Here is a 20,307-nt window from a genome sequence, read left to right as displayed (position 1 = left end):
TTGGTGTTGATTCTTTTTTTTTTAAATTTATTTATTATTTACTGAAATATTATATTGGTTTTGCCATACAATGACATGAATCTGCCATGGGTGTACATGTGTTCCCCATCCTGAACCCCCCTCCCACCTCCCTCCCCATCCCATCCCTCTGGGTCATCCCAGTGCACCAGCCCCAAGAACCCTGTATCATGCATTGAACCTGGACTGGCGATTCGTTTCACATGTGATAATTTACATGTTTCAATGCCATCCTCCCATATCATCCCACCCTCGCCCTCTCCCATAGAGTCCAAAAGACTGCTATACATCTGTGTCTCTTTTGCTGTCTCGCATACAGGGTTATCGTTACCATCTTTCTAAATTCCATATATATGTGTTAGTATACTGTATTGGTGTTTTTCTTTCTGGCTTACTTCACTCTGTATAATAGGCTCCAGTTTTATCCACCTCATTAGAACTGATTCAAATGTATTCTTTTTAATGGCTGAGTAATACTCCATTGTGTATATGTACCACCACAGCTTTCTTATCCATTCGTCTGCTGATGGACATCTAGGTTGCTTCCATGTCCTGGCTATTATAAACAGTGCTGTGATGAACATTGGAGTAACAAGTGTCTCTTTCAATTCTGGTTTCCTTGGTGTGTATGCCCAGCAGTGGGATTGCTGGGTCATATGGCAGTTTTATTTCCAGTTTTTTAAGGAATCTCCACACTGTTCTCTGTAGTGGCTGTACTAGTTTGCATTCCCACCAACAGTGTAAGAGGGTTGCAGGTGAATTCTTTACCAGGTGAGCCATAAGGAAAGCCCAAGAATACTGGAGTGGGTAGCCTATCCCTTCTCCAGTGGATCTTCCCAACCCAGGAATTGTGCTGGGGTCTCCTGCCTTGCAGGCAGGTTCTTTACCAACTGAGCTATCAGGGAAGACATGTTCCTGTGGCTGTCATGAAAGCCTTTAGTGACTAAGATTTCTCTGAGAACTATTCAGGACTATCTTAGCCCGTTTATTTCAACAGATCCAACATAATTTCTCAAGAAAATGCTAATCTCTCTCTGTGTTATATACCATTATTTTTCTGACAGGTTGACCTTAGTAGGAGGGAGCATACTTTTTTCAAGTGGTTTAACCACTTTTTTCAAGTGGTTAAAGATTATGTTAGATATTCAGTGTTATCTTTCCCAAAGTCAGATTGGTCTTCGTGACAGTTTGCTCTTGTTTAGGGCTGTAGTTAAAGGGTGCTATGAGATTCTGTCAGCTCAGATCAGTGCCTGCAGGACTCCCTAGCCAGATTATCCTCACTGCCTCCTCTGTAATGCTTTCATCTACAAGCATTCTGGAAACTTTCTGATGATGATTTTAACTTTGATTCAATTAAGGAAAATTCTGAGAAAAGAGAATATTGACATTTTACAGGAGTCTTTGTCACTTTTTAATGAGAGCTCTGGAATATTAAATTCCTGTATACTTCATAGTTTATTTTAGGTTTACTTTGCCTGAAACCTCAACAGTTGTCTCAAGGAAAGGTTTTGATCTTCACTCAGAAATTTTTCTTAGAATGGTTTTTAACTAAAATAATTATCTGAATTAAGTATTAGCTGGTGGCAGCTGAATACTTAGCTAATGTGATTTGATTAAACTAAATTTTATCATTTGTAATTTTTAAAAAACCCGCTAGGAAGGTATAACATATACATATTAAAGAATACATGGGGAATACAGAAATATTAGAGAGGAAAGAAAGTAAACTTTACCATATACTACCATGACCTAAATGCAAATTCTTGGTCTGTCTCATTTATGTCATATACATGGAATATACAACTCAAGATTTTTAGAGTTTTGATTTTTCTGAATACTACCTAACATAGAATTTCATTTGATACAGTAAAAATATTAATGAAAAAGATAACCTTTTAGACCATTAGTGAGTGCTTACTTTTTGAGCAGTGTTTGCCAAGGTAAAATACTCTTGTTTCACAAGTCACTTTTTCTTATTTGTTGAAATTGAATACTCTTGAATGTATCCAAAACTTTAATTTTTCTGGCTAATAACTTTCTTAGACATTTTAATTTATATCACCATTTCATATAGACTTTAGATTCAAAATCATGGCTCAGAAAAAATACGGTCATGGATCTTTGTTGTTGTAAGCGAATGTTAAATCTGTAAATGATAAGGGTCTACTGAATTTTCAGTCATTTTCTTTCCTATTTTATTTGTAATGCACAGCTTGAGATTTACAGAGTGAAATTTAAGGAGAAATTCTATATTCAGGATGCTTGTGTCATTTCTTGTGTTGGAGTATGAAACAAGTCAAAGTTAAGATGCAAATGGAATGTATAAACTCAAACATACATATTTTGAGCACAGGCGCAGGTTTGGTGAGGTAAACAGCTCATAAACATTGTCTACAGAATAAATCAGAATCAGCCTTGGTTTTCAGGAATAGTAGAATTTTTCTAGATTAAGACAGGTCACCAAGTCTGGACTGAAAATTTAAACTGATGTTGTGTTTATTATAAATCATTGCCCTAAGTATTCTCTTCAAATAAGTAAATCGTGGGCTTTTGAGCATGTGTTGAACTTTCATTTCCATTCTCAGTATCCTTAACTTTGCTCTGCAAACTGTTAGATATGTATTTTATATTATTGGAAAACAAAATCGATCTTCTTGTCACACTTGGTTTAGATTGCATCTTTCTTCAGCAACAACGTGGACTACTTCATTGCTTCCCTGAGCTATGGGCCCAAGACAGGGAGTGGATTCATCAGTCCTCTTTCAGCCGAATGCATGCTGCAGTATAAGAAAAAAGCTGCTGCCTATATGAAGGCTTTGAGAAAGGTTTGTGAGCTCCTGTTAACATTTAAACCAGAGGGAAAATCTGAAATAATTCCAGAGAATGGAAATAGTTTCCCCACAGTTTATATTTATGCTTTATACTATTTTGGGGAGCAGGTGCTTGGTGGGTGTTACAAGGGTGGGAGGACTTTGGAAAGTAGGATATGACAGAGACCCAAACCTCACCTCTTAGGCCGTGTTAGATTTCCGTTTCCAGCGCCTGATAGAGTGTTTAGGGTGAGATAACCAGGCAGCCAATAAGCGTCAAATTTCAGGAAATCTTAAGCTTGTAGAAACAAACAAAAAAATTGAAATACGTTTATAATTTTTTCTCAGTATAATACAAATACATGATCATTACAAAAAGAAATCAGAAGAAATACTTCTGTACAAGAAGAAGGCTATGGTTACATCAAATTTCACCACCTAAAGGTAGCTACTGTTAACTTGGTTAGAGTATATCTCTAGCTCCCTAAAATTTTAAAGTATATACATGCATGCATGTGCACACACACTATAAAAGCAGTTTATCTGGATACATAACACTGTTTTAGAATTGTTTTTTTTTTTAATGCATTGTGGATATCTTTATATATCAAAAAATATGTATCTATACTTATAAATTGCTATCATTTTAATGCATCTAGTATGTTATATATAGTATTTCACACTCTATAAATGTGTAATAATTTAATTAAGCCAAGCCATCATTGCTCATGGAATTTTAGGTTGCTTCCTATTTTTCACTGTTATATGCAACACTACATGGCATATTCTTGCACATGGAACTTGTGTATTTGTTTTTGCCTTCTTCTCATTTTTTTTAAACTTTTAGTTATATATAATGCATAAAATTACATGAGAACATTATAGGTAAATTACAATTCCTAATTCCAGTTCCTTTTCAGTGGGAGTTGTAGTTATCAGTTTTATGTGTAACTTTGGAATATTTATACTCATCTGTATAAATTTTGAACTATATATAATATAAAGACTTTTCTAAATTTGTTTTTTTAAAAAAAATTGTATGCATGTTTCATTGTGTAGCTTTTCTCATTTAAAGTAAGTTTTTGAGATCTATATCAATACATATGATGGCTACTATATTCATTTTAAACACAGCATGGAATTCTATAATGTAAATGTTCCATGATTCATTTAGGTATTCTCCTTTTGGAGGGCATTTAGGTTGATTCCAGTTTTTCACTGTTAGAATTATACTTCAATGGATAACTTTGTAAATGCCTCCTTGGGCATATATGTGGAATACTGAGAGGTGGAACATTCTGATGATATGATTTGCCTATTTTAAATTTTAATATTTACTGCCAGATTACCCTTAAGGGTGGTTGTATACTCCTAACAATGTATAAGGTGACCTAAATGTTTTAATTATTAATTCCTAAAGATAGAATTGCTTGTTCAGAGTGTGTAAATGTTTCACATTCTGATAATGCTTTTTTCCTGACTACACTTCGAGAAGGTTACCTGTTTATAATTTACCAGCAACAGAGGTATAAATCTAACCCATAAATTTCATTTGTCAATCTCAGAGACAAGAGGTTTCTTGTTACTGTTTTAATTTGCATTTCTTTGCTTATTATTGAAATGGAATGTCCTTTCATAAATTACTGTTTATATTATTCTATCAATTCCCTGTTTAAATTGTTCACCTATTTTTAAATAAATGTTCCTAATTAGGTTTGAAAAGAGCTCTCTTTGTGTTAAGGATTCTAGTCCTTTGTTTATATTGGAAATATTTCCCCTCAGTTTGCTGCAGTAATTTTTCAATGTTTAGAAGTTTCCATTTTTTTTATCATCAAGCCATTCTTTTTCTTCATGGTGATGATTCTCAGGGCAATCTTGGAAAGTCAGGGTACTTTTCAGAGAAGGCAATAGCACCCCACTCCAGTACTCTTGCCTGGAAAATCCCATGGATGGAGGAACCTGGTGGGCTGCAGTCCATGGGGTCGCTAAGAGTCAGACATGACTGAGCGACTTCACTTTCACTTCTCACTTTCATGCATTGGAGAAGGAAATGGCAACCCACTCCAGTGTTCTTGCCTGGAGAATCCCAGGGACGGGGGAGCCTGGTGGGCTCCTGTCTATGGGGTCGCACAGAGTCGGACACGACTGAAGCGACTTAGCAGTAGCAGCAGCAGCAGTCTATATAGACACACACCTGAATTTTATTATTAAACTTCATTCAGCACTTTTATTTGTAAGATCGGGGAAATCACGCAGCTTTTTTCTTTAATTCTTATTATGCGTTCTCCATAGCCCCTCTTGGAATCTGTGCCTTATGAAGAAGCTCTGGCAAACCGCCGGGTCCTTCTCAGCTCTACTGAAAGTCGAGAAGGCCTTGCACAACAGGTATGGCATTGGGAAAATCATGATGCTTGCTAAAGATAATGAATGTTAAATCCCCTGTGGAAGGTTTTTAACGTACATCGAGTGATTTAAAAGGCTTTGTAAGTAAACATCTAAAATTAACACATGTACCATAAGCATAATTCATTGAAAAACACTTGTTGAGTCTAAATAAGTCATCCTGATTCAGTTGGTGTTACAATTGCCAATAAAGATATATCAGCATACTTTTGCTATGCTGATTAATGATTTAGGCTAGACTTAAATGTCTGAAATAATAAGGCAAAAAAGGGAGAAGGCTAGAGAGTCAGTGAGTTATTTTTATTTCTTAAAGGATCAGGAATGAAAAATTTCCAGTACTCAATTGGTCAGTTGAATTTAGAGGCAGGTGGAGGTAGACAGTACTGGTCTTTTCAGAAGTTGGTACAAACTGACACCAGTTTAGCATTTGCCAGCAGTTTATTTACTTTAATACCTGGCTTGCTTTTATTTATTTATTTATTTATTTTTTCAACAGGTATTTCTTTAATGAATATATCCGAACATCTTCCAATTATATACTGGGTTGTAAGTGCATATTTTAACTAACATCGAATATTTTTCTCATCAATAAAAAAAAAGTGTTTAAAAGCTATTTGTGCACTTGTTCACATTTTAGCTAGCAGAGTTCAGGACTTGATGGGAACATAATCAAGGGCTCAAAATGTACTCGTTGCAAACTGGGTTCTTATGGTCAACAGCGGGGAAAGAATTCTAAACTCAGGATGCTCCCTGGCTTGCTTTTAGTTTTGGAAATATTTCTTTTAAAGAGGGCACAGATTTATCTGAGAGTGTTTTGCCTAAGCTGACCTTGTTTTCATTTTTGGATATGTATCACTTATCTTTTCAACATTAATCTGAGAGGATGTTGAAACTGAAAATTTAATCCACATAATAATTCCTAAAAAACAAAATTCCTGAGACAAACAGTGAAATGTGGAGTATCTTAATTTATTTTGGATTTCTGTCTTATTTTATGTGAGGAAGGTTAAGGCTCAAAGCAATTAAGAAGTTTTTATCCAAAGTATTAATAGCTAATAAGTGGCAGAATGGTCTGACATCAGAGCTATTGCTTTTCGCACTCTGGCACAGACCAGCTGCAGGCTAGTCTGATAAGAACTGCAGTCTAAATATCTACCTTGCAGGGTCTCGTAAGGATTAATTGAGCCAGTAGGAGGCAGTGTAACATGGCGAAAAGAGTAAAGACTAATGAACCAGACACATGAGGTCCCCAATCCTGGCTCTGCCATTAGCTTAGCAAGGATTCCAGCTCCTGGAACTTCAGATCTCCTCTTTGAGAAGTGAGAATTGTAGGACTGTTAGGAGGCTTCTTGGGATACTGGCAGGAAAATACATGAACAGTGTCTGGTACCTGGTAATTGCTCAATCATTTGGTAAAGCATTTGGAATTCACTCAAAGGTTGCTTTTATTTTTATTTAATTCTCAAGCTTTTATTTGCCTTGAGAATTAGCTTTTTAAAAACTCCTTATTTAAGTACAACATAAAGAAAAGTATATAAATTATTAATATATTCCAGTGAATTTTCACAAGTAAACACTTTAACCAGTAGCTAGATGAAATTTTTGGAAAAGATATATTCTTACATGAAGAAATGTATTTTAAAAAATACTTGCTGGGACCCCAGAAGCCTCCCTCATGCCCCTCTCCAGTAGCTGCTCTCCTCTTTTCCAAAGATAACCATAATCCTGCATTCTTTGTTTTCATGATACTGAACTTTATATTAAAAGGGAATTATGCTGCATCTCTTTCAGATCTGGCTTCTTTTGTTCAACATTATATATGTGATATTCCATCCATGTTACATGTAGTTGTGTTTGGTCCATTTTCATTCCTATTGAGTATTCTATTGTGTGAATTACATAATTTATCCATTCTTATAGCTTATGGAAAAGATCCATTTTCATTCCAGTCCCAAAGAAAGGCAATGCCAGAGAATATTCAAACTACCGTACAATTGAATTCATTTCACACGCTAGCAAAGTAATGCTCAAAATTCTCCAAGCCAGGCTTCAACGGTACGTGAACTGAGAACTTCCAGATGTTCAAGCTGGTTTTAGAAAAGGCAGAGGAACCAGAGATCAAACTGCCAACATACATTAAGTCATAGAAAAAGCAAGAGAATTCCAGAAAAGCATCTACTTCTGCTTCATTGACTACACCAAAGCCTTTGAGTGTGGCTCACAACAAACTGTGGAAAATATTTAAAGAGATGGGAATATGAGGCCACCTTACCTGCCTCCTGAGAAACCTGTATGCAGGACAAGAAGCAGCAGTTAGAACATGGAACAACAGACTAGTACCAAATTGGGAAAGGAGTATGTCAATATTGTATATTGTCACCCTGCATATTTAACTTATATGCAGAGTACATCATGAGAAATGCTGGGCTGGATGAAGCACAAGCTGGAATCAAGATGGCCAGGAGAAGTATCAATAACCTCATTTATGCAGATGACACCACCCTTATGGCAGAAAGCGAAGAAGAACTAAAGAGCCTCTTGATGAAAGTGAAAGAGGAGAATGAAAAAGTTGGTTTAAAACTCATTTAGAAAACTAAGATCATGGCATCCGGTCCCAGCACTTCATGGGAAATAGATGGGGAAACAGTGTCAGACTTTATTTTTTTGGGCTCCAAAATCACTGCAGATGGTGACTGCAGCTGTGAAATTAAAAGACACTTTCTCCTTGAAAGAAAAGCTATGACCAACCTAGACAGTATGTTAAAAAGCAGAGACATTTCTTTGTCAACAAAAGTCCATCTCGTCAAAGCTTTGGTTTTTCCAGTAGTTATGTATGGATGTGAAAGTTGGACCATAAAGCTGAGTGCTAAAGAATTGATGCTTTTGAACTGTGGTATTGGAGGAGACTCTTGAGAGTCCCTTGGACTGTAAGGAGATCCAACCGGTCCATCCTAAAGGAAATCAGTCCTGAATATTCATTGGAGGGACTGATTGAAACTGAAGCCCCAATACTTTGGCCACCCGATGCAAAGAGCCGACTCATTAGAAAAGTCCCTGATGCTGGGAAAGATTGAAGGCAGGAGGAAAAGGGGACAACAGAGGATGAGATGGTTGGATGGCATCACTGACTCAATAGACATGAGTTTGAGCAAGCTCTGGGAGATGGTGATGGACAGAGAAGCCTTGCATGCTGCAGTCCATGGGGTCGCAGCACAACTGAGTGACTGAACAACAATAGCTTATGAGTGTTTTCAAGTGTTTAAATATCATAGGGCTGCTATGGACATCTTATACCTGTCTTTTGATAAACATGCATATTTTTCTGTTGGGCATATATTTAGAAGTGGAATTGCTGAGTCCACATGATGCTACTGGTAAAGAACCCACCTGCCAATGCAGGAGACAGAAGAGACTCAGGTTCGATCCCTGGGTCAGGAAGATCCTCTAGAGGAGGGCATGTCAACCCACTCCAGTATTCTTGCCTGGAGAATCCCATGGATGGAGGAGCCTGGTGGGCTACAGTTCATAGGGTTGAGAAGAGTCGGACACAGCTGAGGCAACTTAGCATGATGCACAGGATATAAGTTCAATTTTCAAAAATCCTGCCAAACAGTTTTCAAAGTGTTTGTCCCGAATTCCACTCCTCCTGGCACTATGTGATAGTTCCAGTTGCCCCATAAATATGTCCGTCTTTGTATTTTCTGTCTTTCATTTTAGTCATTTGGGTGGTCTTAAATTGCTTTTCTTTAATAAACAGTGACATTGAATACCTTCTTTTTTATGTTTATAGTAACATTCAAGTGCATATTCAAGTCTTTTTTTCTGCTGTTTCTCTGTTGGGTTGTCTGTCTTTTTGTCATTGATTTACAGAAGTTCTTTATATATTCTGGATATTAGTCCTCTTTTGGATACATGCTTCTTTTTATTTATACCTTGTGATGAATAAAATTTTTAAAAATTTCTATTCTTGTTGAATTTCTCAATTTATGGTTGTGCCTTTTGCATCTTATAAAACTGAAAAATAAAAATTTTCCAGTATCAAGTGGGTTTGTTTTCACACCTGTGAAGTAGTTTTGGTTTGCATTCCATAAAGTGTTTTTTTGGCCACTAAGTTTTGTCCGCATCATCCTCTAAGGTTCAGAATTCTCTGTTGCTTTCAAGGTTCAGCAGAGTTTGGAGAAGATTTCTAAACTGGAGCAGGAAAAAGAACATTGGATGTTGGAAGCACAGTTAGCTAAAATCAAGCTGGAGAAAGAAAACCAGCGAACTGCAGATAAACTGAAGAGTACAAGTAGTGGGCAGGTGGTAGGCGTGGCCCAGGAGAAGGCTGCTGCGGTGACTGCTACGGGCCAGGAAGACACGTCTGCCAAGGCTGTGCCAGATCCCGTTCACAGCACCAGTGAGGTAAGTGTCTTTTTTTATAATGGTAACTAGTGGGGATCCCCCGGAGTGTTCAGAGTTTACCACGTGAATTACAGGAATTTATGATAGGAATAATCCATGTGCTCTGGAAAACTCAGGTTGGTGAGCAGGATGCCCCCTTCAAAACACAACTTTATTCCATTCTCTTTGATTTTACATGTAAGAGTTCCCTACGGTAAGGGCTGTGTTTCTGGTGAAGATAAACTAAGTCAAATTATGATGATTCTGTTTTTCCATTGAAACGTTTGTGATATGGGGCTTATGTTTCTGACAAAGGACTAAATGACTAACTTTTCACAGAAATGACCATAAATACGTTTTAAAACCAATTATATGGTATATTCCTAGGTAATATAAAGCTTTATGATTTACATATAATACAGTTAGACTTCCTAAGGCAATATAGTGATGTTATTTTGCAGCTTTGTATTTCTTGCCTTATATTTAATTGCAGTGATTTAGAAGGTAAGGAAACATCTCTATTGGAATTATAGAATTCAGAGTTACACAGAGAAAAATTTTCTGATTATAGTATTTTGCCCACTGTAAAACAATAACTAAAAATCTAGATAAATGAGAAATCAGGAAAGGAAGGGAAAAAAGACCCTCAAATTAGAAGGATCTCATTAAATGTATTTTTGTCAGTGTTTTTTTGCGAAACTTGAGGACAGCTGTGGTACTTGCTGACGGCCCTGTCCTAAGGTGTGTGATTCCCCTTATAGCTCGCGGATACTATTGAAGAGCAAGTCATGGTCCTTTTCACGTCTATCTGTGTCTGATTCAGAGCATACTTAATCGTAATATATACAAATTAACTTTTATATTCAAGATGTATACAGACCTCACTGCACCTTAACAGTGTCAGAAACCTGGAATTATTGTTAGTTTTCTTAGATGTGACAATGATATTTTGATTATTTAGGAGAATATCTTTATTTTTTGGAGGTAAGTGCCAAAGTTCTTAGAGTAAGATATCATCATATTTGCAGCTTACTTTCAGATACTTCAGGAAATGTACACACACAGATAAATAAAGTAAATGTAACAAATTGTTCTTTATCAAATGTATTAATGTATTGATAATTGTATTGATAATACATTGATAAATGTATAAATGTGTTAATACATTGTGGGTGCACAGGTGTTTATTATCCTTTTTTGCCCAAATTTACTCTGTGTTTACATATTTTCATAGTAAAATATAGGACAGGAAAAAAGAATTAAAATTCTTAGAAAAGTGAAAAACACACCAGACTTCCCAGAGCAGTGACCTGAATGGCCAGTATGCTCACTGGAGGATCCTATGTAAGCCCGATGGTGAGGTTGAATCCTAGCCACAGGTGTTGACCTCTCCCCCTGACAAGGGAAGATGACTGCCTGGAAGGACATTTAACCAACAGGACAGAATTCTGGCATCAGTTTAGGTACCATTTGGGGAAGTGCAACATTGCCAGCACTCATCTGTGGACTTCCCTTCAGAGTCTGTCTCATTGATCAGATCAGACTGAATGTTTTCATGATCTTTATTGCTAAATTATGTTCTAAAGGACTGTATTAGTTTATACTCTTTATCAGCAGCATATGAGAAAATGCCCACAGCAGTGAGAAAATGTTTAGTTATTAGGGTCACCATGAAACTATCTTTAGGTCTTGCCTGCTTTGGAAATAAGTGTAGAAATGACTCAGAGTTAAAATCTGTTTTTCCTCTTTTTCTTCTCAGACCATTTGTTGGGTTTCAGTAAAAATGGCTAACAGCATTTGGATAGAGGAAATAGTGATGGTCATATCCATTATTGCCATATGACAGAAATCATGAATATGGTTACATATCTGAAGGGCCAGCTTGTGTTGAAAGATGATTTGTATCGAAAGATGATTGATTTGAGGGTGACCTTTCAGAACTCCACTGCTAGTGTGCTTTTATTTATTTTTTTCAGTGTTGCTTGTTTCATTTTATTTTTTGGCAACACCACACAGCTTATGAGATGTTAGTTTCCCAACCAGGGATTGAAACCAGGCCCACAGCAGTGAAAACACCAAGTCCTAACCACTGGCCCACCAAGGAATTCTTGTTAGTGTGCTTTGAAACTGTGAACCCAGAAGAGAAAAAATATTACAAGGGTTTAAGCTGTTGTGTTTAAAGTATAAACAGTCTGTTCTAAAGCTTTTCCTCCCTTGTGTTCTAGATTGGAATTTTAACCAGGACATCTGACAGTGAGGTAATGTGTGCTTAACATCATGTTGTTTGTTAGTAAATATCTGACGACATGTTTGTTGACAAAGTCCAGCAAAAGTCAGCTTCATCTAATTACATTTCTGACAAGTCTAGTCATTGTGGATCCATGTTGCTTTTCTCTTGGGTCAGTGTTAACTGTCATCAACAAATCACAGCCTGTTTCTGTAATTGTCTTCTTGAATGACTTGACTTGGCAGTTTGACACGGTGTGGCATGAGCTCGGCCATCAGCTTGCTGGTACGTGGCTGGAGGCTGCAAGCCATTACCTTCCCAGTGGGCCACCTGGCAGAGCAGGGCTTTTCAGGGCCTTGACCATCAATGGGCTTGTAGTTCTTTCCAGCCCTCAAGTGACTGAATCCAGGTCATATTTGGCCTATCAAATAGGTTTGCACCTTTTCATTTTGAAATATTCCAAGTGTAAACTTACAAATAATCATTAAAAGAACACTGAAGTCATTCAGCCTAATAGTCAGAATGGTGAACTGGCAAACATAGTTCAAGTAGGTTGGTAAATTCTTTGGTTTCCTTATTGGCCTTATACTTTAGGTAATCTTGAACTTATGCATATACTTCTAAACTCAACTGAGTAGGTGCCATTGCTAGAGTAATTAGAAAACTAGTCTGGAACAAGGGCCATAAATTGTTCATTATAGAAATAGTTTAATTTGTTAGTATGTTTAGAAGCATTAGAGCTATCTTAAGATAATGTGGGGGAAAAGAATGTTCATATTTTTAGGAATGCCAATAAATGCTCCCCTTCTCCCTGTTCTCTAGTTAGTGGAAGACATAGGAGGCAGGCAGATAGAGATTTTGAAAATTTAGGTGTGCGGCACCTAACTGAGAGACATGGCCCCATGGTTGGGGGCTCTCCCAAGACTTCACTTCTGCTTTCTGCTCTTGAAGCCACACCTTCACTGTGAGATGGGCAGGGAGCTGAATAAAAGCATCTGTCTTGTTTAAAGTTTTTCCGAAAAGTGGGGAAACTATGATTGCCCATCAAAATTCAAATGAAAATCTAGGAAATGTCTTCTTTTTATTTTGCTAAAGTGATAGTAATCTTTTTTTTTTTCCCCCCCTCTTAAAACTGCTTCATCCCACTGGCATTTATTTACTCAGTTATGTGGGCTCTCTTTAGGCTCCAGATATGGAATCTCGGGAAGACTTAATCAGAAATCACTACATGACAAGGATAGTGGAACTGACGTCTCAGCTGCAGCTAGCTGACAGCAAGTCAGTGCACTTTTATGCTGAGGTGAGTGGAGAGTCAATCGGATCAGGTGGATTTTCCTAACCTCTTCAGCAATTAGGTCACTGTCTTGGCCTTCTGCTGTTCACTACAAAAGAGAGATCAGAGTCAGTGTGTCTGCAATGTGGATTTGGTTAGAGTTCATGTAGATTGGTCCACATACCAACGAAAAATCTTTATCGATAGACTTTCTTAGGGTTATATAACATGTTTTGGAACATTATTATTATAAATTCCTTGTTTTAGAGAGTTATAAGCTGGTAACATTCATAGGTGAAGGAATTTTCTTTTGGGAAATTCAAAGTAAAGTATGCCTTTGTTTCTCTTTAGTATTCTCTTTAGTTGCTAAATGACAACTTGTGGTAATGAGTTTTTATAAATGATAAAATGCAAAATGTAACCTCTTTCAACCTTTAAAAAATATAAAATGTTGCCTTTTGTTACATTTTCTTCTTCCATCACCATATAATTCATTTTCTTAAGAGGGTTAGAAAAAGGTTATGCAAGATAATAAAATTATACAAATTCCTTGATGAAGGGGAGAAAATGAAAGAAGAAATTACAGATACCAAGAAGTGAGAAACAATTTATAAGATAGAATGGATATCACTCAACATATAAGGATACTTGTAAGGTCTCTGATTAGAAACTTTTTCTTAAAAGGTTAGTTGTAGATGTCGGACAGAGATGTATAATCCTTTAAACTGTTAAGGAAATTGACAAAGGAAAGATCACACCCTTTATTAGAATGTGACTTTGTGATTTTCTCCTGTTCTGCAGAGACAGAGAGGTTGAAAGGAAGCCAGGTGCTAGGAGTGAAGAGAGGCTTTGCTTCTCTCTTCTTGCTGAAATAAATGATATGCATAGCTTAGTGTTGCATACCTGTTTGAGAAGATGATCAGTAGTGATAGCTGTTGGATTGTAGGAAAATGAGGACAGCAAGTTGGCTGCTGCAGTGCCTTACTGTTTGAACCATGTGGCACAGAACATCATCTTGTCCTGCTTTGGATCCCTAACTACCTTCTGAGTTACTCTCCCAGCCTTGATTGTCATCCTCACAAGGACCTGTGTTTTGCAGAGCTCTCTCCCTCTTTCTCTGGTTCAATGGCTGATCACATAGATGTGTGATTAATAGAGAGTGGTTGATTTGGTTGGCTGAACTTGCCTGAAGTTCCCTTATGAGGAATGAAATTAGTAACTGGGGAATTTCTGAGGATTTCCAAGAGATTTGCTTATCTTAGTAAATTCTTTTAGCACAAATGTGATACAGGAATTTTAAAATGGTTCTAGTTTTTCCTTGTCTGTAAACAGAAAGTGGTGACCCTCAGTATTACTTTACTGGAATGGTCAGTCTGAGCATTTGATGTTGACACAGCATTCAAATGTGTCTCCACAGATTCTCCATGTCAACCTCATGGTTTATCAGAAAATTTAGTGATCCTTTTAATGGCACGCCTTCTTTGAACAATAGCATGAAATAGAATTTTTCTTTTTTCTTCTTCATGTACTGTCTCCAGATAGCCTCAGTTTAGTAGGACCCGCCCCCCCTGCCAAAAAGCCAACTGGGGTCTTTAAACTGCTCTCACATCTTTTTTCCCCCATCGACAGAGTGAGGCTGTGAAGATTTTGTTGTTCCTGTGATATGGTCTCCAATAAAGAACTTAAAACACAAGAAGCAAAGTATCTTAGAATTCGTACTGCTTGATGGCATTGATCACTTTTGAAATAACTACTTCCTTTCTCATCCAGTGTACATGAATCTTGGGTAAATGTAGAAAAGAAACTTCTTATGCTTTTTGTAAGCTGTGGTCATTAGGCTAGAGTTTGGAAAGAAATACCGATGAACTTGGATTAGTAGATGTTTTTTCCCTCATTAAACTGCTGTGAGTGAGGACCACTCACATTTCTTATGTGTGCTCCAGGGTATATGGTACAGGGCCTGTGGATATTTGGCAGATGTTTGTGGAATGAAGGAAGGAAGTGTGGTCTTGGGGATTGTTTTCTAGTAACCTTCCCTGAAGTAAGTTCGGTTTGGGGAAATGCTTCCTGAGATTATGGTATGTTTTCTGATTTCACAGTGCCGAGCACTCTCTAAAAGACTGGCCTTGGCTGAAAAGTCTAAAGAGGTACTGACAGAAGAGATGAAAGTAGCCAGTCAGAACATTAGCCGACTTCAGGTGAGTTTCATGTTTCCTGCGCAGTATGTTTTTTCATTGAAGGTTCTTAGGCTGAAAATCAGCATTTCCTTTCTAAAATGGTGACATTTGACCTCTAGATATAATATTTTTCTTACCATTTTATTTCTAGCTTATTTTCAAGTTACAGCTCATTTATAGTAGGCAAGAAGTGGTTGTATTATTTGTTTCTCTAGTTTAATTTTAATTATAAATAGTTTTGTAATCAGTGTTTCTTTAAATAATACTTATTTATCCATAGTCCTTCCTTTTTCTCTTCCTCCCAGTTGATCATCCCTGTCATGGCTGGCCAGAAGTTTATTTTGTTCATATGACTCAATTCCTTCTCTTTACTGATTCATAAAACTGACATAAACTGAAAGATAGGGCTACAAAATATTCCTTCTTACTCACTGCTTTGTTTTCAAGCCTTGTTTCTAGAAGCCTTTATTAAATATACACATACTACAAGCAAAGAAATAACTCATTAACAGCAATACCTACTTCCTTCTGGTTTCAGATTCATTTATAGATTTTCTAGAATCACAAGACTAGATGTTAAAAGGCCAAAGAGAGCCTGAGAGATGAGAGGGGAGAGGAAGGTGCTTTTTCCAGGGAGAGTCCTGCCCAGACGGCTGTGGGATCCCCATCGAGTCTGGGGTGGTGGGAATGTGCCAGAGACCACCTTCCCTGCCTCACCAAAGGCTCAGGAAAACCTGAGGAAAAGAGCATGAATCCCTCTGGTTGTTTTTTTTTTGTGTGTGTGTGATACTTTTATACCTGGCATAGAAGGGAACTCATTTCTGCAAAGAAATTCAGAACCCATATTAAAGGTTGAGAAAAACTTCTTCCCCATTTTTGCTTGTTCTCTTAACCTGCTTCTTAATTGATCAGATAGGCCATCTTGATAGGTTGCTTTTCCAACATTTTTTTTTTCTTTTCTTTTTTGTTAAAGAAACTTTCAAGTTGTATAACTGGTGGAGTTTTGCTTTCTCTTTTCTTTTTTCCCTGGCCATTCAGGATGAGCTGACAACTACCAAGAGGAGTTATGAGGATCAGTTAAGTATGATGAGCGACCACCTGTGCAGCATGAACGAGACGCTATCTAAACAGAGAGAAGAGATTGACACACTAAAGATGTCCAGTAAGGTAGGGAAGGAAGGGTCTCTCTGAGGAGTAATAGTTAATATTTAATGTATTTCATATTAGGTACTTCATTGCTGTGTGTTTCAGGAGCAAAGGATTAAGAGATTTGAAGTGTTTATAAATCATTTCACTTGTCCTCTTATCTGAAAGTAAAATGAAGATTTTTTGATTGAGTTACAAGTTGAGAGAAGGTCTGACCTCCAGGCCCTAACGCTGTGTTGCTTGCTTTTTGGTTTTGGGGCAATTCTGCTACTGTTCGGTTAGTTAGGAGCACTCTTAAGAGGGTTTATGATGGGGATTACTCTTTATTGATATGAATCTAAAACGGTCTCATTGAAAAGTAACCTTCTTAGCAAATTTATTCTCATAACATATCCATATAACCATATAAAAGGACTATTTTGTCCTTTTAATTCCAAAGACTTCTTAAATTTCATTTCCCATAAAGCCTCTGCTTGTCCAGGCTGGGGTCAGTAGATATGGGTAGTGTTTTTGTGTTGAAGGGCATATCCATGTATCATGTATCTTTGTTGTATCATTATACACACACACACACACACACACACACACACACACACACACACACACACACACACACACACACACACACACACTCTTAGCATGAGAGGTAGGCTTCAAGAGGCCAGAGAGCTGGTTTCATGCATGATCTCAGATGCTTGGCATATTTTGATAACTCAGACAACACCCTGCCACCAGCAGCTTGGATCTGCTATCTCCAGCATGTGCTCTTGGCAGTCCACACTGGCCCTCACTGATCTTGCAGGCGTGTGCTGAGTTCCTGTTGCGTGCTGGCCCTGGGAAGGACATAGAGATGAACGGACCATAGCTTCATTTTCGCCTCTGCCAGTGGTGGTGCAGAGCTGCATCCCGCTCAGTTGATGTCTCCTTGGAAGTGTATCATGTTAATGCACTAGAATCTGCCTTACAGAATTTTGTTTCTCAGTGTAATTGGGTGGTATTGATTGGCCTCTGGCTGCTTCAGAGAATGTTTGTGATGCTTTTCTGGGACATTTTGTGATGGTTGTGACCAGCCTATGTGGTGCTGATTAGGGTTCTCTGGTTACTGGTGCTTGGGGAAACTTGAGCTTGTAGGTAGGGGGTAGGGTATTGGTCCTTTTGAAGAATGCCTCCTTAACCCTTTTGGCCTCTTGGTATTCCATCAGGGCAATAGCTGACTCATGTAGAAAGCACATGTGTTAGTGGGAGTAGCAGGAGAAAGCCTGCTTTTAGCACGTAACATTTGAAGAAAAGTAACAGTCATTATAGGAAAAGTTTTCAGACCTCAGAGCTGCAGAGGGCATTTGGTTCTGAATTGAGGAGGGTTAATGTTGGGTATAGGGGCTTCCCTGGTGGCAATTGGGAGACCTGGGTTCAGTCCCTGAGTCTGGAAGATCCCCTGGAGAAGTGAATGGCAACCCACTCCAGTATTCTTGCCTGGAGAATTCCAGTGACAGAAGAGCCTGGTGAGCTATAGCAAAGCTCATTGTCCCAAAGGTAATTAATTGTATTGCAGTCACTTTGTAAGTAAGGAAATTTTTAAGCCCTCTTGGAATATTTTTAATCTAGTCCTTAGAATATCTGTGATTAATAAAGCGTAGAGTTAGTGATCCTTCTTTACTTTCTAGTTTCCATTGTTAACCTTTCTTTGATCTTTCTGTGGTCCCTATATTTTGTCCCCCCCACCCCACTCCCCATTTATTAGTCATTTAAATTGCTATAGCATCAGATAGCTGAGTTGACATGGTCTCCGTTGGATACCAAGTAAACATCCTGAAGCCATTTGTTTGCTATTATCTTGTTCTGAACTCCAGAAAAAAGAAAAGTTACATAAAACTGGAAAGTCCAAATCTCTGTATATGAGGGAATTGGGAATTAAGTTAAGACATCTTCCAAGTTGCTCTCAGCTGGTATCTGAGCTTCCTTTTATCCTGAGATTATCATTGCCACTGAGATATTAGCTGGCACATATTAAAAATAAGTTCCTATTAAGACCTTTTAAAAGGTGTTCATTTCAACAGCAAAGGAACAAGTTTAGGCTAAAATATTTTATTCAGCTTTATGAAATCATAAACTACCTTGTCTTTGAAACAAAATGAATATATGAGGTTTGATAAATCCAAGATATGCTTTCTTTTCTTTATCACCTGTGCTCAGACACCAGGGAAATAAGGTAGATGGAGAAAAGTGGAGAGAGTGAAAAGTAACAAACTGCTCTGTGATTTCTAAATAAAAGTTAGCAATGGAAGGTTATCAGCTCTTCTCCTTCTTGGAAGCTAGTTTTCCACAGTGAACTATGGCTTCCAGACAGCTTGATCTCTAAGTTGTGTGGATGATTTTTCTGGAAGTTGGTATTCTTATTGTTGATATTTTTCTTTGCACAGGGAAATTCTAAAAAGAACAAGAGTCGATAGTTTACGGATAGCGGGTTGGCATCTTCTTTCCAGAGCTGCTACTGCTGAGCGGAGCTGCGGGGCCGACCCTCCACGTCCAGTGCTGGCCGCCTTCAGGAAGCTGGAGTGTTGTTGGACCTAGTAAAGTAGTCAGTGTTGTAAATGGCCCTGAAATATTTAAAATATATTTGTAACCGGTAAGGCAAATACAGAATTTGATGTTGACAGTAAAATGGAAAACAATACACATACCTTGGATATTGTAGGTTTCCTTATGCTGTTTTTACTGTGCACTTTTTAAAATTAGGTTTTAATTTCAGTATGTAAGAACAACAAATATTTTGTATATTTTCAGACTCGATGATATGGTAATCAATTTGGTATCTATGGAATAGATATATGTTTCTGGATAAAATGCTTACATTGTCAAACTGCCATTACTTCTCGCTATAATTGAAAACAGTCTCCAGTTCCTTTTGAAGACTTATTCATTCTCTCTGTCTCTCTTTCTCTGTTCTGGAGGGATTGGGCCTTGAAAACTCCAGATCTTGTGGTTTATTATCATTGTCTTCAGCTCTTCAGTACCTTCTCTGTGTTGGAATAATAGCTTAAGGAAATTGATGTCAATAAATTCATACTTATATCAAACTTTCAGTCTTCTGAGAATCTGATGAAGGAAACGGAAACGTTTTAAAGTAGGCTTCACAGAATTACCAAATCCCAGTTGATTTAGATATAATCTTTCTAATCCTTCAAATTGGAATAATTGTACAGTTAATCCTTTATTAAGGCTTTGAGTACCTCTCAAGGTACTTGTAACTATACTTCAGGCAAGGTTGCTAAGCCCTTTCAGGCTCATATTGGTTTATTTCATAAACATTGTGTCATTTCAGTGTACATTTCAGAGGTGTCTCTCCCAGCACCTCCCTCCCCAAGTCTTTAGTTTCTCCTTCCCTCCGAGTCTCCTGCACATGCCCATTTCACTCCATGTCTGTATCCCCAGACTGAAGCTCCTCCTTCCTCACCTCCCTGCCTGCAGCTTCATCTCTTGTGAGCCTCTTCACTGGGCAATTGCTAGTCACCCTCCAGAATGCTTTACTCTGTTTCACCTGAGTGCTCAGCACCAGCTTCCCTCTGTGCTCAGCATGAAGGCCAACTCCTTGGCCTCTGCCCCGTGTTCTTGGCTGCCTGCTGTAGAGACAGACTGGCTGTTGTGCCCAGTCTTCACAGTAATGGAAGTATTTGAATCCTGCCTCAGGGATCTTTGGGTGAGTCCAGCTCGGTCCCATCCTCCCTAGCCCCTTGGCCCTTTCTGTTTTGTGTGATGTGCTCATGTTCATTCTCTGTCAGCTGAACCCAGCGGTGTTCACTGTGGCTGCGCCTAAGCCTGCAAGCACCGTGTTGCTTAGCTCCACCTTAAACCTAGAGTTTCCAGCCCCTG

General features: G+C 38.0%; 1 protein-coding gene across 1 annotated transcript in view; it reads left to right on the top strand.

Annotated features, from left to right (window-relative positions):
* The window catches only part of PPP1R21 (protein phosphatase 1 regulatory subunit 21), a 67,174-nt gene extending 47,780 nt beyond the window's left edge, over positions 1–19,394 (top strand). Inside the window, exons 15-22 of the mRNA XM_068966903.1 lie at positions 2,691–2,843; positions 5,121–5,213; positions 9,393–9,635; positions 11,840–11,872; positions 13,025–13,141; positions 15,214–15,312; positions 16,330–16,458; positions 18,858–19,394. Of these exons, the coding sequence (XP_068823004.1) occupies positions 2,691–2,843; positions 5,121–5,213; positions 9,393–9,635; positions 11,840–11,872; positions 13,025–13,141; positions 15,214–15,312; positions 16,330–16,458; positions 18,858–18,887 (897 nt within the window). The 3' untranslated portion in view covers positions 18,888–19,394. The remainder of the gene's footprint in view (positions 1–2,690; positions 2,844–5,120; positions 5,214–9,392; positions 9,636–11,839; positions 11,873–13,024; positions 13,142–15,213; positions 15,313–16,329; positions 16,459–18,857) is intronic.
* Positions 19,395–20,307: the final 913 nt, after the last annotated feature.

Source organism: Capricornis sumatraensis, chromosome 1 (genome assembly GCF_032405125.1).
Source record: "Capricornis sumatraensis isolate serow.1 chromosome 1, serow.2, whole genome shotgun sequence".
In the NCBI taxonomy this organism is placed as follows: Eukaryota; Metazoa; Chordata; class Mammalia; order Artiodactyla; family Bovidae; genus Capricornis; species Capricornis sumatraensis.
Note: the sequence above shows the minus strand (reverse complement) of the source record. Positions and strands in the feature narration are given on the sequence as shown.